The sequence below is a fragment of the Canis aureus genome, chromosome 12 (assembly GCF_053574225.1).
Source record: "Canis aureus isolate CA01 chromosome 12, VMU_Caureus_v.1.0, whole genome shotgun sequence".
NCBI classification, from domain to species: domain Eukaryota; kingdom Metazoa; phylum Chordata; class Mammalia; order Carnivora; family Canidae; genus Canis; species Canis aureus.
In genome coordinates this window covers 10,293,645-10,310,309 of record NC_135622.1, presented here as the reverse complement: position 1 = coordinate 10,310,309, position 16,665 = coordinate 10,293,645, and the positions used below count along the sequence as shown (strand labels likewise).

The window sequence follows — 16,665 nt, the reverse complement described above, 5'->3', positions numbered from 1 at the left end:
AATTTATTTTTGTTTTGTTTGTTCATTTGTTTTGGTTTTTAGAGTCCACATATAAGTGAAATCATATGGTATTTGTCTTTCTTTGATTTATTTCACTTAGAATAATACCCTCGAGGCCCATCCATGTTGTTGCAAATGGCAAGATTTCCTTCTTTTTTATGGCCAAGTAGTATTCCTTTATGTGTGTGTGTTTGTGTGTGTGTGTGTGTGTATATATACACATATCTATATATATACCACATTTTCTTTCTCCATTCATCCTTTGATGGACACTTACATTATTTCCATATGTTGACTATTATAAATAATGCTGCAGTGAGCATAGGGGTGCATATATCTTCTTGGTGTTTTTGTGTTCTTTGGATAAATACCCAGAAATGGAATAGCTGGATCATATGGTAGTTCTATTTTTAATTTTTTTAAAGATTTTATTTATTTAGGAGAGAGAGAGAGCATGCACACATATAGGAAGAGGAACAGAGTGGGGAGAGAAAGGGACAAGCAGACTCCAATATGGGACTCTGTCTCACAACCCTGAGCAGAAACCAAGAGTTGGCCACTTAACATACTGAGCCATTCAGGTACCCTATTTTTATTTAGTTATTTATTTATTTATTTTGAGAAATCTCTATACTGTTTTCAATATTGGCTGCACCAATTTACATTCTTAGTAGCAGTGTAAAAGTGTTCCCTTGTTGCCACATCCTCTCCAACACTTTTTATTTCTTGTCTTTTGGAGAATAGCCATTCTGACAGGTGTGAGGTGATATCTGATTATGGTTTTGACTTACATTTCCCTGAAGATGAGGGGTGTTTTACATCTTTTCATGTGTCTGTTGGCCATCTGTATAGATTGTTTTCATAATGTCTTATTCCCATATTTTGTTGCTAGTATATAGAAATGCAGCTGACTTTTTTTTTTTTTTTGTATGTTGACTTTGTGTCCTGCAACTTTACTAGTATCATTAGTTTTAAGAGTTTTTTGGTGAAGTCTTTCGGGATTTCTATATATAAGATCACATCATCTGCAAGCAGATAATTTTACTTCATTTTTCTGACTTGAATGCCCTTTATTTTTTTCCCCTAACTAATTGCTCTGGTTACGGCTTCCAGTACTATGTCAGATAGAAGTGGTAAGAGAGGACATCTTTGTCTTTTCCTGATCTTAGAGGAAAAGCTTCCAGCTTTTTATTGTGAAGTGTTATGTTAGCTGAGGACTTGTTATACATCACATCTACTTTCACTTAGGAAAATTCCACTAGATAGTCTTAGCCAAGAAAAGAGAGCAAAGAAATAATAATTTATAGCAATTCAACATATTATAAAATATTTTATATTTTTTATTAAAAAAAGATACATTATACTTCAGACTTCTATGTATACATCTTGCTTAAAGGATTGCATTCAGAAAGCTATACGCTGTTCTTTCTGAATGATTTAAAGAATAATCAAGGACATTTTTGATTCTAGGTATTTCTTTGGTTGAGCTACTCCTCAGAGCTAAACTCCCGCATGAAATTCAATCCCTCTACTGTCCTTACAGGGGGTATTATCTCTCTGTGGTTCTGAAAGGACAGATGCTGTGGCTTCTCTAAATACCTGTGTTGCTTTTGTTTCCTAGTGAAAGATTTTCAAGTCAACATTTCCGCTGAGAGCACGTTTACTGCAGGGAAATCCTTAGAACTGGTCTGCCTGGTAGTAGGTGGTGGCTGGGACCCACAGCTTCAGGGCGTTTGGTTCTTCAATGGTAAAGAGGTGGCCCGCATGGATGCTGGGGGTGTTCTGGACCTGAAGAGAGGCTACAAAGAGAGAGCAATTCAAGGACAACTCCAGGTTTCAAAGTTAAGCCCCAAGGCTTTCTCTCTCAAGATCTTCTCTGTGGGCCCGGAGGATGAAGGCGCCTACAGATGTACTGTGGCAGAGATGGCAAGAGCTCAGATGGGTTCCTGGCAGGTGCTTCAGAGCAAGCAGTCACCAGATACCCGTGTGCATCTGAGGAAGCCAGCAGGTACGTGAAGTCAGAACAAGATATGACCGGACTGCTCTCAGCTTCCCTCCTTTGTGAGTACAGGATGCCTCCATGGACACAGTGGACTTCTCCTGAAGAGTCAGGTGTCAGCTGGATCACTTTGAGGTGGGATAGAGAAAAGCGACCAAACTAGCTGAAGACCTGAGTCTTATTCCTGGGTCCTTAAGTGGGCTGTGACCGCAGGCCCAATACTTAACTTCTTTAAATCTCAGCTGCCTCAACTATGAAATAATGATGTACAGTTAGATTGTCCTTAAATCCCTTCTTGCTATCTCAGATTCTTATTTGCGATTAGTCCTCATTTTTGTACATTGGGTTTTTCTTCAAGCAGGAAACACGTGTATTAATGAAACCCTCTGTCTTCTCTTTGTTGTCCATGTGATATGAGTACGTGAGAATGACACTTTGCCTCCTTCCTGGGGATTAGACACCTACATTATGCCTCACTGCCCCCCAAACATCTCTCAGATGCCTTTTTCCATCCTCTATTATCTTAACCTGATACAGGGGATGATAGTATGTCTTAATTCTGTATCAAAGCATGACTCAAAACAAGAAATGAAGAGGCAAATGAAAGCAAGCAGACTCTATTCCCTGCATTTTGCTGTAATGTGATATGCCTCTCCAAATGGGTCTGTGTAACTGTAGGCATGAAAGTGGAAGGCCACTGGGCTCTCATTTCAAGTTTGTGAAGGTTGAATGATCTTAAATATGTTTGAACACTCAGTGCTTTTGGTGTGAAGAGAAAACAAACAAATCTACAACTAATATTAGGATGCTCTGGGCTAGGTATTATATTCAAAGTCTAGAAAGATTAATTGCCCAAAAGCACAAAACAAAACCCAACTAAAAATATAGATATCCTTGTTTCACTTGCCCATTGGAGGCATCTTCAAAGATGGATAAATTTCCCTTTCATGTTCTTCTCTGTCACCTCATTTGCTAGCAATGAAGACACACAAGCCAGGAAGTGTGTTGGTGTTCGTTTTCACACTAAACATTTGGTCTAACTTTCTAGGATCCAGGAAGAACTATGTGGGTGGGTTTACATATTTACACAGAGCTAAATCTCTGCTTCATTCATCTCAACCTCTGCTGAAACATATCTGTAAAACTTTCTTAAATTCAGCATATGGGAATTTGTGCCAAACGGATGTAAAAGTGTTTTTTGTGTTGCACAGATCGTAAGCCTATCAGTAGTGTGGTCTTCCAAACCTAAAAATAGTTCTTTGCATAGGCTGGAGTCCAAACTGGGACTAATATGTAGAAACAGAGAAAGTTATTAGCAAATTTATTAAGGATTCTTGTGAGCATTCAGTTTTGAAAGTCAAACCAAAGTATGAGCAGAGTTTTATCATGAAATTCATATTTTATGAATATTTTAAACAGAAGGGGGTACTCACTACCACTGTGAGTGTGTAACTTATACATACTTGATAAGTGTATTACTTCTTATCAAGAGGCAGTAATGACTGTAATGAACTAAGGAAACCTCATTTTTTTCTTAAAAAAAAAAGATTGATGTTAGTTGAAACTAACCATAATGGTTTATATTCAAGTAGTGAGATTATGAGTAATAATTTCCTCTTTATTTTCTAAACTTCAGTTATGAGTCTATTTTTAACTTGAAAAAAACTGGGATCCCTGGGTGGCGCAGCAGTTTGGCGCCTGCCTTTGGCCCAGGGTGCGACCCTGGAGACCCAGGATCGAATCCCACATTGGGCTCCCGGTGCATGGAGCCTGCTTCTCCCTCTGCCTGTGTCTCTGCCTCTCTCTCTCTCTCTGTGACTATCATAAATAAATAAATAAATAAATAAATAAATAAATAAATAAATAAATAAATATTAAACAAAAAAAAAGAAAAGAAAAAAACTTAAGTATAATCCTGCCTCCAATACCCAAAATTTGGAAGCAGTTTTGCATATACATATACATAGCATATATAAAATATATATTAAGTATTATTTAAAGAATTATTATTTAATTATTTAATAGTGTTATTAAATATTTTAAAATATTAAATACATACGTTAAACTTATTTCTGGACATTGACCTTCATTCTGCCTTTGTAACTTATATACATATACACATAAAGCAGAAGATAGGACTCCTTCCTCAGCAGGGGAGAACAATTTGCAAATTCATTTAGATCCTATTTAGATTTCTCATCCCAATTCGATTTTGTTTTCTCTCTTTTGTCTTTGAACTACTTCACTTTCACTAAGTGCCTATCATTACAACCAGTACTAATAGCCACCCTTTACTGGTTCTTTCCCTTTCCAGCCAAGCTAAGCCCTTTTGCATGTACTACTTTTAGTTGTCCCAACAATGCAATAAAGCGGGTGCTGTTATTACCTTCATAATATTCAGGAAAGAAAATCAAGGGTCATGGAGGACAACAGTATTGCCCAAAATAAATTCTGACACCCAGGACCTTGGCCTTAAACCTAAGATGCATGAGTTACTGAGGTGTCTTTGCTTTGCCCACAGAGCACCCAGGACAAAGGCTTACACAGGAAGTATCTGTTGAATGAATATTTGCACTTCTATGTGTCTTGCATTTCCCATCTGAGAGCCAGATTTTTATTTTGTAGCTTAACATTATAGTTCAGATATAAGAAGGATCTCCCATCAACCAAATACACACACACACACACACACACACACACACACATATATTTTTTAAAGATTTTATTTATTTATGAGAGACATGCACAGAGAGAGAGAGAGAGAGAGAGAGGCAGAGACACAGGCAGAGGGAGAAGCAGGCTGGACGCAGGGAGCCCAACGTGGGACTTAATCTCAGGTCTCCAGCATCACACCCCAGGCTGAAGGCGGCACTAAACTGCTGCCACCTGGGCTGTCCATATATATATGTTTATAAATATGTATTTTATATATATGAATATGTGATTTGAAAGAGTAATATATCTATATATTACTATCTATCTGTCTATAGGTAATATTTTCCACCAAGTAATTGTTTTTAATGGTAGTATTTTATTTGATGTTGTTGTTATTGTTGTTTTAAATAAACTCTACAACCAACGTGGAGCTCAAACTCATGACTCTGAGATCAAGATGCTCTAAGGACTGAGCCAGCCAGGCGCAATTGGTAGTTTTGAACAAAAATCTAATTACCAATACTCCTCCCTGTTCAAAGCACTTACTAGTTAAGGAAAGATAAGTAGGGAGAGGAACATCAATTCAAACTGTGAAAGACAAAATTCCAAAAACCTAAAAATTTAAATAAATGCTGCTTCCTTACTCTCAGGCTTGTACACCCACCCTAACTCATCTAACAAAATATTACCAGATGTCCCAACTAGATGTTCATAATGAAAGGCTGATTTAACAAATCACTAAAAATAGGCCAAATTATAAATTGTTTAGGTATAAATAAGTTCTTCTGATATCCTTCTGCTTCCCTGTTTCCACTAGGTAAGTGTTAAGCAAATCTCTTTTCTGGGGGTGGTCCAGCAGTAAAACAGCCTGATCTGATTTATCACAAACTAGTCAAGTCCTAATTAAAGAGATATCACCGTGTTTTAGAAAAATGTTCATTTACTTGAAATACTTTTTTTCTCCTCTCAAATGTAATCCACAGCAAGGAATGTGGTCTTATTTACCAAGAGCAAGCTGCAAGCAGTGTGGGAAGGAGAGGCATTAACCCTTCTCTGCAAGGCAGATGGAGCTGAGAGTCTCTTGTCCGTGGAATGGTGGCACTTCCCACAAGGCCGGACGCAGCAAGAGTTTGTGGCTGGCATGCGGCAGGATGGCACCGTGCAGCTGGGTCCCTCCTCCAAGGGCCACGCAAGGCTGGAGAAAATAGACTGGGCCACATTCCAGCTAGAGATCAGCTCCACCACCATCACAGACAGTGGTGTGTATGAGTGCAGGGTGTCTGAGAGCACCCAGAACCTGGCCAGAGATTGGAGCTGGACTCAGAAGTTGGCAGTCACTGTCAAATCTCTGGGTAGGTGTCAAAGAAATCCTATTCTAAACTTGCATATCATTGGTACCTTCCTTTGCAGTGGGATGCAGTGGAATTTGATTGTGTGTCATCATGAAACCCCGAATTGTGGCATGTACACCCCAGGACACAGGGCACAGTCTCTGGCTGCTGCATCTGTCAACTAATCTCTAAAGTTTACTTACCTTGATAAGGATCATCTGTAGGGTGCCACTTGTAGGTGATATTCAAAGCTGAACACAAAAGCCTCTGACTTGAAGTAGATTTAGAGAGGACCTGTGCCCAGTGCCCCTGAGCCTCTTACATCCGGGCTTCTGTAGCTGCAGCCCTGAGATTGCAAAGTCTCTTTGAGCCTATGCAAAAGAGCGACACTGAGCCCATGAGTAGAATTGGGGGGTGAGGGGGGGCAGCCACAGAGGTGGCGAGTGCCCCACCCACTCAGTAGTAGCTGCCTAAGCAGCAGGCTGGGGAAACAGAGCCTGTTTGTTGTCATTGCTGAGGATGCTCTTAGAAGAGGATCACCTTTGAAACATTGAGGGCCGGGATGCCTGGGTGGTTCAGCAGTTGAGTGTCTGCCTTTGGCTCAGGGCGTGATCCCAGGGTCCTGGAATCAAGTCTCACATCGGGCTCCCCGCAGTCTGCTTCTCCCTCTGCCTGTGTCTCTGCCTCTCTTTGTGTCTCTCATGAATAAATAAGTAAAATCTTTTTTTTTTTCTTAAAAAGAAAAATTAGAGACAGAATTCAGGACAGATTGGACCGTGAGTCAACTTATACCCCCCAAATATCTGATGTTCCCAATGCATCGTTCAATGTTGAAGAGGGGGTGAGTAGGAAAACTTAGACCCGATAAACATATTGGAAATTGTCTTTCCCACTTTTTTCTGCCCCCAGAGTCGAGTTTACGTGTTAAGCTGATGAGCCGTCAACCCCAAGTGGAATTAGCCCACACCTTTGGCCTGTCCTGCATAGTGGAGGCTGACTACCCCAACCTCGGGATGCTCCTCACTGTGACGTGGCAGTTCCAGCCTGCGACATCTCAAGTCTTTCATCCACTAGTTCGAATCACCCATAATGGCACTATTGAGTGGGAGGATTTCCTATCTCAGTTCCAAAAGAAGACAAAGGTTCTACAGTCATCATTTCATTCCCAACTCCTAGTCCATGATGCCACCGAGGAGGAAGCAGGAGTTTATCAGTGTCAAGTAGAAGTCTACGTCAGAAATTCCCTCTGCACAGGCAGCCCCGCAAGGGCTTCTGCTATCTCTCACTCACTGATGATAGCCGTCAGTTTACCAGGTAAACACCACTTGAAATTAATAGCTGCTTTCGAAAACAAACCCATGTCTCTTTGGGTCAGTTATAGAATTGTTATAGAATTAAAACAGAAAATATCTCCCCCCACCATCACCATGTTTTATACTGTGTACATGTAAAACCACTATCCAGGCTGACATGAAGTTACTGTGCTTGGGAGGGCCATCCTGGTTATTAAAACACTGACCTCCTTCCACACCGACTACTAGTAACTTGCTCCATGCCCCTTCCCCCTAGTCCCCATAAGTCCCACCATCCAGCAACTGAAAGGTACCATTTGGCACAACAGGGGGCTTCTCAGGCCAGTTTTGGTGGGGAGGGAGGCATTCTTTTGGATTGGTCACTGCCTGTGCCTTACTGCCTTACCAGTCATTAAATGTTTGGAACAACTCCCCTAGTGGTATGGATAATGTAAATTCCATTAAAATACATTTATCCTCTTGGTTTAATGTGTTAATGTATAAGAGAGGGATCCCTGGGTGGTGCAGTGGTTTAGCGTCTGCCTTTGGCCCAGGGCGCGATCCTGGAGCCTCGGGATCGAATCCCACGTCGGGCTCCCGGTGCATGGAGCCTGCTTCTCCCTCTGCCTGTGTCTCTGCCTCTCTCTCTCTCTCTCTCTCTCTCTCTCTCACTGTGTGCCTATCATAAATAAATAAAATTAAAAAAAAATGTATAAGAGAGTACAGGATCATAGTCAAATATAGTTTACCTCATCGGTTGGTGAAAGAGCAGAGGGGAAAAAAAAAAAAACCCAAAAAACCAAGACACAACCTGGTCAAAGTCCTGCTGGCTCATGTATCTTCTTTTATCACTTCCATTCTCTTAAGACACAGTGTTCAAGAGCCTTTGAAGTCATTTCCACCTGACAGGCACCAGCGAGCAGCTTAGCTTTGGGCAAGTCACTCAATCTGGTCAACTCTAGGTACTTCTCCCTAAACTGCCACTGGCACTGTAAAGGTGGTGACATATGTAATGTGCCTAGGACAGTACCTGATGCATCCAGCGGATGCTCAGCCATGGTAGCAGCCATTATTCTCTCTGCTGCTGAGCGACACTTTTGGTAAAAGTAATGATGTCCATGTTGATTAACTTATGCCCTCATTGCCTTGTCCTTCTCGTAGTATTTGAAATTGGTGGCCCAATCTTTTCTTCTTAAAACTTCCCTTTTCCTTGGCCTCAGGACACAAGATTATATTGGTTTCCTTCCTAACACTCTAACTGCCCCTTCTCATTCCCTTCTGCAGAATTCTCCTCCTTCACAGATCCATTCCTTTGTGTTTCAGGCTCAGCTTGCTCTCTCCTAATTCTGTACAGTCTCCTGAAGTGGGCTTATTCCTCCTCCTGGTTCAGCCTATATACTGACCACTCTTAAATCCATTATCCTGAAAGGCTTCTCTTCTGATCTCCAGACTCGCTATGGAATTGCCTCCAAGGCAGAGCTACACTCACTAAGTCTGGGTGTAAATGCACCATTCTTATCCTTCCTTTTTTTTTTTTTTTTTTAAGATTTTATTTATTTGTTTATGAGAGACACAGAGAGAGGGGCAAGCAGAGACATAGGTAGAGGGAGAAGCAGGCTCCATGCAGGGAGCCCGATGTGGAACTCGATCCTGGGTCTCCAGGATCACGCCCTGGGCTGAAGGCAGATGCTCAACTGCTGAGCCACCCAGGCATCCCCATTCTTATCCTTCCAAAGCTCCTCCACCTACAATGTTCTCCACATCCTCACAATCACCAGTGGCCTAGGTGAGAAACCACAAGGCCTGCATATCCAGCTCATCCACACTCTCATAGCATGATCTGCAAGATCCTTTATAACCTGGTATATTTGTGTCTTTCCAGCATCATCTTCTACTTTCCATCTTGAATTTGCACTCCATCCACACTGACCTATACTTGCAGGCCTTCAAACACTCTATGTTCTCTCTCACTTTCAGTCTTCAAGTCATATGTTTTGTGTGGAACTCTTTAACCTCTCCTCCACCAGACTAATTCTTATTAACCCTTAAGACTTAGCTTAGAGATTTCTACTCTAGGAAGCCTCCTCATCCCCATCTTTGAGTTAGGCAGTTCTGCTCTGTGCTCGGATGGCCACTTCTGCATAGCTCTGTCAAACTTGGAATCAGTAAGCCTCTGTGCCTGTACTAGTCTCCCCCTCTAGACTGTGAACCCACTGTTGAAGGTATCCACAGGGCAGGGAATGCTCTAGCACATAACACAGTGTGTGCTTGTTAACTATTTGTTGGAAGAAGAGGAAAGAGACCCACTGGCAACTTTAAGAAGCTTCTACAAAAGTAGAATCAAGGATGTCAGCAAGAAGTTAGAATAAGCTTTAGAAGGCAGGTTATAACATTCATCCTCCTGCCAGAGCAGAAAAGCTGCTGGAGTAAAAGGAGGGTTGACTCTATACCTGTACGAGATTCCCACTATTGACCACTATTGACCGGCTGCAAAGAGACATACAACTTTAATAGCCCACGTACAGCTTCCTTTTGTTTACCTGTGTTTGAAGGCAGATACAAACAAGGACATGTCAAAGAATTGTGAATCAAGGAGTGTTCTAGAGAGTGAGCACACGACAAAGCATTAACAGGGCACTTTTTCTCACTTTGATTTATGAAATGCAACAGAAGAGAAGATGTCTGTGCTTCAAGAGTGAGGCATATCATGTGGAAGAGACTAGTTTTCTGAATGGCACTCCATCCTACCCCACATTCCCTATCCCACTCCTATGGGTAAGGGTAGAACCAGGACCAGTGCCTGGAAGATATGGAGTGGTAAAATTCAACTTGATGTCAGAAAGAATCTCTAGTGGCAGTGATGTCCAAAGATGAAATGGGCTGCTTTGTCAGTTGGTGAGCTGTTCAGAAGCTCAATGGGCAGATAGTGGGTTGCTGGGGAGGGAATTTCCACATCCAATGGACGTAGGAGGCATTGGCCTCATTGACCTCTAATGTCCCTTCTACCTTAAAATTCTATTTTCTAATGAAGTAACAAAAGTCACTGTCACCATTCATATATATATATATATTTTACCATTCTTTTAATTTAGAGAGCAAGCTACAAGTGAACTCAAGTAGTCAAGTCCAAGAGATCTCCATTACCTCCAACACTGTCATAGAATGTGGCATCTTGTCCCGGTCCGCTGGAGACCTTCAGTTAGCCATCGTTTGGTACTTCTCTCCCAGTTCCGCTAACACAACCTGGCTGAGGATCCTGCAGATGGACCAGACCAGTGTTGTAAAATATGGGGATGAATTTCACACCCCAGGGAGAAAACAAAAATTCTACCCTGAGAAAGTTTCCCAAGACTTGTTTCAGCTACACATTTTGAACATGGAAGACAGCGATCAAGGCAAATACCTCTGTGCTGTGGAGGAGTGGCTCTTGTCTACAAATGGAACTTGGCACAAGCTTGGAGAAAAGAAGTCTGGTCTGACAGAACTGAAACTCAGGCCCACAGGTAAACCTGGCGAGTATATTCTCACACATCTTTCTATAAGATTGCCATGGCCATCTTCTCTTAGGCAGGTCTTCTCTGCCGTGGTTATGTGAAGGTATAACTATGACCCAAGGTCATAGGAATGGTGTCCACCTACCCAAAGAATGCAGGACCTGGTTGGTCAGCAGAAGAGGCGGGAGTCACTTAAGGTGAATCAATCTGAGGCTTTAAGGAGCTTGGATGGGAACAAGATCTCTTTGATTGGTTTGCTTTTCAGCCTGGCAGCCTGGTCTATGGAGCTACCCAGGGTGTTGTATCTCTAGATCTCTGTAATAACAAGCTATGTCATTCTAGTGGGGCTCTACTGTAATTTGGCAAAGAAAGAGTAATACGAAGCATATTTCTCCCACTGTGAACAGAAACTGTACAACTCTATAGGGATGTGTGGAGAAATTGCTTTTCAACATTTGGCTTCCTAAACATAAGGCGAATAAGAGTAGTTAACTGTTGGAATGGCTTACTGAGGGAGTCTCTACTTCCTCAGGAGATCTTTAAAAATGTAATAGAAGTTCCATCCATTTGCATTGGTCTAGGTGTACTGTGGTCTCAATGTGGGCAGGGTTGATTAGATCTCTCTGTATTAGGTCACCTCCAATGTTGATGAAAATTAAGTGAATGTCACAGCTAAGGTTGGGGAACTGGCTGAGATCCAACAGTACAATGCAAATAAGTTAATCTAGTTTAGTGCTTAAAATTTTATTTTCAATGTAGCATGCGAAAATAAGATTATTATAATGAACATTGCTATGTATTAGACAATTAGAGATACAAAGAGAAATAAGGCACAGTTCTTGCCTTAAGGAGCTTACAATCTGTTGGGGGCGGCAGAGCAAAACAATAGTTTAGCATAGGTCTCTCTTTCTGCTGCTCTGGTTCCCCTTCTCCACATTCTTCAGGCCTTTCTCCCTGCTAAACATGGATGTTCCTCAGGGGCAGATTGTGGGTCCCTTTGTCTTGTTATTCTCTGCTCTCTTCAGAATTTCACACCACCTTGGTTTCAACTACCACCTTCAATGAAATAGTTCTTTATACTTCACCCCTGTCTCCTGAGCTCCAGGTCTTTCTTCCCAACTGCCTGTTGTACATTTCTGTTTGGATGCCCCCCCAAGACCCTCAGACTCAGCATGTCCCAAATTGCATTATCGTCCTTGTTATCCCCCAAGACCCCTGCATACTTTTGCACTCTCTATCTGTGGCTGGCAGCCTTTTCTCCCAGTTGGCCAAGCCAAAACTTGACAGTATATGCAGACCCCTGTAAGGAAGCAGCCACTCCTTAGCTCAACCTAGCAAGTACTTCCCACCCAGAAATGTGAGCTCAGTGATGTCTGAACTTTTAGTCTACCAAGAAGTGCTTAAAATCTTTTTTTGTGACATCATGTAATTTGAGAACGTATGCAAATAATCCATCTTCTTTTCAAATTCTGAGGGTTTCAAACAAAATAGATCTGTGGGTGGGGTATGGCTGTCTGGAGGTGGTCAGCTGTGCACCCCAGTGTAGAGAATGAGTTAAGGAAGAGGCCCCAGAGAGAGATACCAAGAAGGAGTGGTCAGAATTGCAGGAGAGGCATTTTCTCTGACATCAAAAATGAAGAGGATTTCAAGAAGAAAATGGACTTTAGTGATAAAACCTGCAGAGAAGACAACAAAACTAGAGAGTCTCAAGCTGGGGATTGGGCCCATCCTGAGGATCTTGGCCAGAGCATGGGGATGGAATTGGAAGGCTGATTGCAGTAGAGTTGGGAGGAATTTGAGATGAGGAAACAGAGACAGTATCATATAAACTAATCTTACACATAATTTACCATGAAGGGAAGGAGAGAGTAAAAATGGTAACAACAAGAACAAAATCCAGGATCAGACAAAGTTATTCTCTTAAGGATAGATTAATAAAGGTGTTCGCAGTAGAGTTGAAAATTTAGTGTATACTATAATTTCTTTATTTTGTTAGTAACTCTGGCTTTCATTCAAAATTCTCACCTGCTGGTTAGGAGGGGATATTTTTAAAAAGTAAATGTAAAACTCTGTTTAAAACTTAGTCTAATCCCATAGTTTAAATAGTCTCTCCTTGAGTGTATCCTAACACTTGTGTAAAATGTTCAGTCTCTCAGTAGCCTCCTCTTTCCCTGTGTCTTGAACTGAGATGATATCTGGGTATATGGGAGGAAGGTAATTTGCTAAGAATGAGGGGCAATAGTTTAATACACAACTTGAGGGAAGACCAGAAGTTTTGAGTGATCCCTCTGGGAAGTTGAAGGAAGAGTTGACCAGGGAGAGGTAAAGCAGCAGGGCAGAGCACCCACTGAAGCTGGGTGGTTTTGAGGGCAGGTCTGTGGGAGACAAGAGGTAAGGCTGAAGAAGGAAAATGGATTGTTTGATTCATAGCACAGAATATTCTAGCAAATGTGGAAGAAGGACAGGGGTCAAGGAAAAATGTTAAAGATGGAAGACCTGACATCTAAAGATTTTAAGATGGCATCTCCTCAGTGAAGACTAGATTTTTCGGAGGAGGTATCCAATCTAAAATCTAGATTTTTCTCTAATTTACTGCCATTTTATTTCCTAGGAAGTAAGATCCGTGTCTCCAAAGTGTACTGGCCGGGAAATGCTACCGAGCACGGAGAGGTGGCCATCCACTGCAGCATGGAGAGTTTTGGCAGTTTAGCTTCCCTGTTCTCTGTCACGTGGTACCGGAACAGGGAAAATTCTGGAAGGAAGATGCTGGTGCATCTGCAGCATGATGGCTTGCTGGAGTATGGTGAAGAGGGACTCAGGCAGTATCTGTACTGTTACCGTTCATCCCCTACAGACTTTGTCCTGAAGCTTCATCGGGTAGAGATGGAGGATGCTGGACTATACTGGTGCAGGGTGACAGAATGGCAGCTACATGGCAACCCAAGCAAGTGGGTCAACCAAGCATCAGAGGAGTCGCAGCACATGGTACTCAGGGTACTGCCTTCAGGTAACTAGGAGTTAATCTGCCATGGCTCATGGTCAGGAGAATCTTGGTCTCTCCTCTTGTGCTTTCCCTCTCAGCTATATTTTGCTGAAAACAATTCACAACCTAAAGAAAGTGACTTTGCCGTTTCTCTATTGAGAGAAATTTCTCTCTCTCTCTCTCTCTCTCTTTCTCTTTCAATAGAGAGAGAAATTACTCTGTTGAGAGTAATTTCCATTTCTCATTAGGACAGACAAGGTCTATGTGAGATTTTGGCATAGACATTTAAATGTCAGGGGCTTCCGACCTTCTTCCCCTGCCCTTCCCCTCCTAAGCAAAAAAGCCATCAACATTGCGTCCCTTTAAATAACAAAATAATATTCAAAGCAGCATCCTTACCCCTGGGCTGATTCTCCAGTCTCAGAATACTTCAGAATGAGGGATGGGGGACAGGTGACTTTAAGGTCCATGTGGTTGAACCAGAGTCAACTACACCTAAATGTTCCCCATCTCAAAAACAAAACAAAACCTTTCTCGATGAATAAGTGCCAAGCTTCTTATCTCTCTATTATGTTCAGCAAATCAGCAAATCAGCTTTGATCATGATAGTCATTTGGTGTGCCTCTCCTACTGGCAGCTTGCAAAGCATCAAAGGGAGGAGTGTGCCCAGTAGAACTCGTTTACAGGGTCCTGCAAGGAGGGTAGCTACTTAAAGACCTTGGCTAAAGAGTGGCCATTCCCTGTGTGGGAAAACCATCCTGCTCAGCTGAGTACGCAGCTACAGGAGGGATGTGAAACAAGTGGTTGTGAAGGAAAGGAGAGCATCCTTCCAGCCAATACAGTGCCAAGCATGTACCAGGCATTCATTAAGCATTTGTTAATGAAGGCAAAAATTTCTCTAGCCAGACCAGTAAATCTTCCCTGGTGATCAGTGTGCTATGCTGACTGATGTTGTATCCAGATCATCTCTGAGTCGCTCCTTTCTGGTGCATTGAAGGAGAGGATGAGAGGTGCACAATAAGCTGAACTTACACTGGAAGGGGATGCTGGAGACGCAGAGGTGTGGTCTGGGTGCCCCACACCAGGAAGGGGAAAAAGGATCAATGAAGGATAACATTCCTAAAACACCAGCTAGCTTTGGTGATGCTCCTTCGTGGATGTGAGAGGGAGGGTGCTGCCGGGAATGGGTGGCAACTTCTCTGATGTAGGGTTAGTTGCATCCCAACCCCAGCCAGGCTTCTAGAGTGAAAGTCAGAGTTATCAGATTTTTTCCCTAGGGCCCTGACCATTCTTCAGCAGAAGGTTTCTCCCAAGTGTCCAGAGAGAATTTTTCTTCATATCAGCTTTCCTTCTATTCTGACAATAATGTGAGATCCCACAAACCTGAACATATTCTATGCATGTTTTCTCACTGGAATTCCTGGGCTCTGTGGAATCAGCAGCTTTTGTGGTAGAATAAATAGATAATACATGTTTAAAAAAGTATATATCCTGTGAATAAAAAGCACATCTCCTCTGAGACAGGTGGGATCCTTCACAGCATATCTATACTGTTCATCTTTGTGGAATCCTTATAAACCAGGTGAAAGGTTTTAAAAAAGATAAACTCTGGAAACAAAAACATTAAGAATTCGGTGGTCTTTGTATTCTTTACAGTTGAAGAAGCTTAAAAGCCTGTGCCATGATAAGTTGAGGGTTTTCATTATAAACACAGTTAAGGGGTCCCAGGTAAATCCTCCATCGTAGCATCTCACTTCCTCTACCTGGGTACTCCTTCCTGGTAGTTGTGGAGTTATGGAGGCCATGTGGGGGGATGAAAAAAAATCCCAGGGTTTGGAATCAGACAAGCCTAGGCTCAAGTTCCAGCCCTGCCACCTCCTTACAAGCTTTGAAATTATACCCTGGTCACTTAACTTCTGTGAACCTCAACTTACTCTTAAAATGAGGATCATAATACAAATGTGTATAAAGTATCTAGCGTAGTTCCTAGAATATTAGAAGTGCTCAAGAAATGTGAACTCTCTTCCCCCTTAAGCCTCCAAACATGCGTGTGCACACCTATATTTGTATACTTATAGATAAATCCATGTATGTGACAAAATACTTTATGTTGTTCAACAAGTAACTATGTGAGGATCTAAGAACATAAAAACATGTATTACAGAGTCTTTTCTCAAAGAGCTCAGATTCTGACGGGAGACAGGAAGTCCAAAACAGTAGGTATCATCAAAGAAGTAGCCTCAGGATGCAGCAGGAGGAGCAGAGACCAGGCTGGGATAAACGGCAGAGTGGAGAGGAGATCTGGGAAGTTCTCCAGAGTATGGGGCCTATGAAAAGGAAAAGAACATATTTCAGGAAAAGGAAAGACTATTGAGATGATCAGAAAAGCTGTGGTGCAAGAACGAGAGATGAAGTTAGTGAGATGCGGAGGGTACGGATGTCAAAAGTATCCTGCATGCGTAGCTAAGGATGGCGATCTGATTCATGAACGTTATGGAGTGTCAGCAAACAAGTTCAAGCAGAGGAGTGACGTCATGAGATCTGCATTTAGAAAGCTCCCACTGGGAGCTTGTTAATGATGAATTGGTAGGGAGCCAGAGAAAGGAGAACTATCTGAAATTGATAGTAGGAACCCAGGTGAGACAAGATGAAGACCTGAATTAAGGCAATGCATGTGAGGACTGAGAGAACAGGAGGCATTCAGTGTTAGGAGGCATCATCTCCAGATTTAGACACTGATTAGATGTATGTGGAGGGTGCAGGAGCAGAAGGGGGGGAATCAAAGATGAACATCAGATTTCTAGCATGGGTGGATAGTGGGGCACTCACTAAATGAGGTAATATAGGGGAAAGGTCTGAAGAGGAAATTGGTTGAAATTTGAATAAGCTGGACTGGAATTGAGTTTGGAGT

General features: G+C 42.1%; 1 protein-coding gene across 4 annotated transcripts in view; it reads left to right on the top strand.

Moving 5' to 3' along the window:
- The window catches only part of CD101 (CD101 molecule), a 36,730-nt gene that overhangs the window by 13,118 nt on the left and 6,947 nt on the right, over positions 1-16,665 (top strand). For all 4 annotated transcript variants that reach the window (XR_013348969.1, XM_077842705.1, XM_077842704.1 and 1 more), the window contains exons 4-8: positions 1,622-2,008; positions 5,638-6,006; positions 6,895-7,299; positions 10,370-10,780; positions 13,383-13,778. Coding sequence is in view for 3 of the 4 variants with exons in the window: in XM_077842705.1 (XP_077698831.1) it covers positions 1,622-2,008; positions 5,638-6,006; positions 6,895-7,299; positions 10,370-10,780; positions 13,383-13,778 (1,968 nt within the window). In the remaining variant the exon portion in view is untranslated. The remainder of the gene's footprint in view (positions 1-1,621; positions 2,009-5,637; positions 6,007-6,894; positions 7,300-10,369; positions 10,781-13,382; positions 13,779-16,665) is intronic.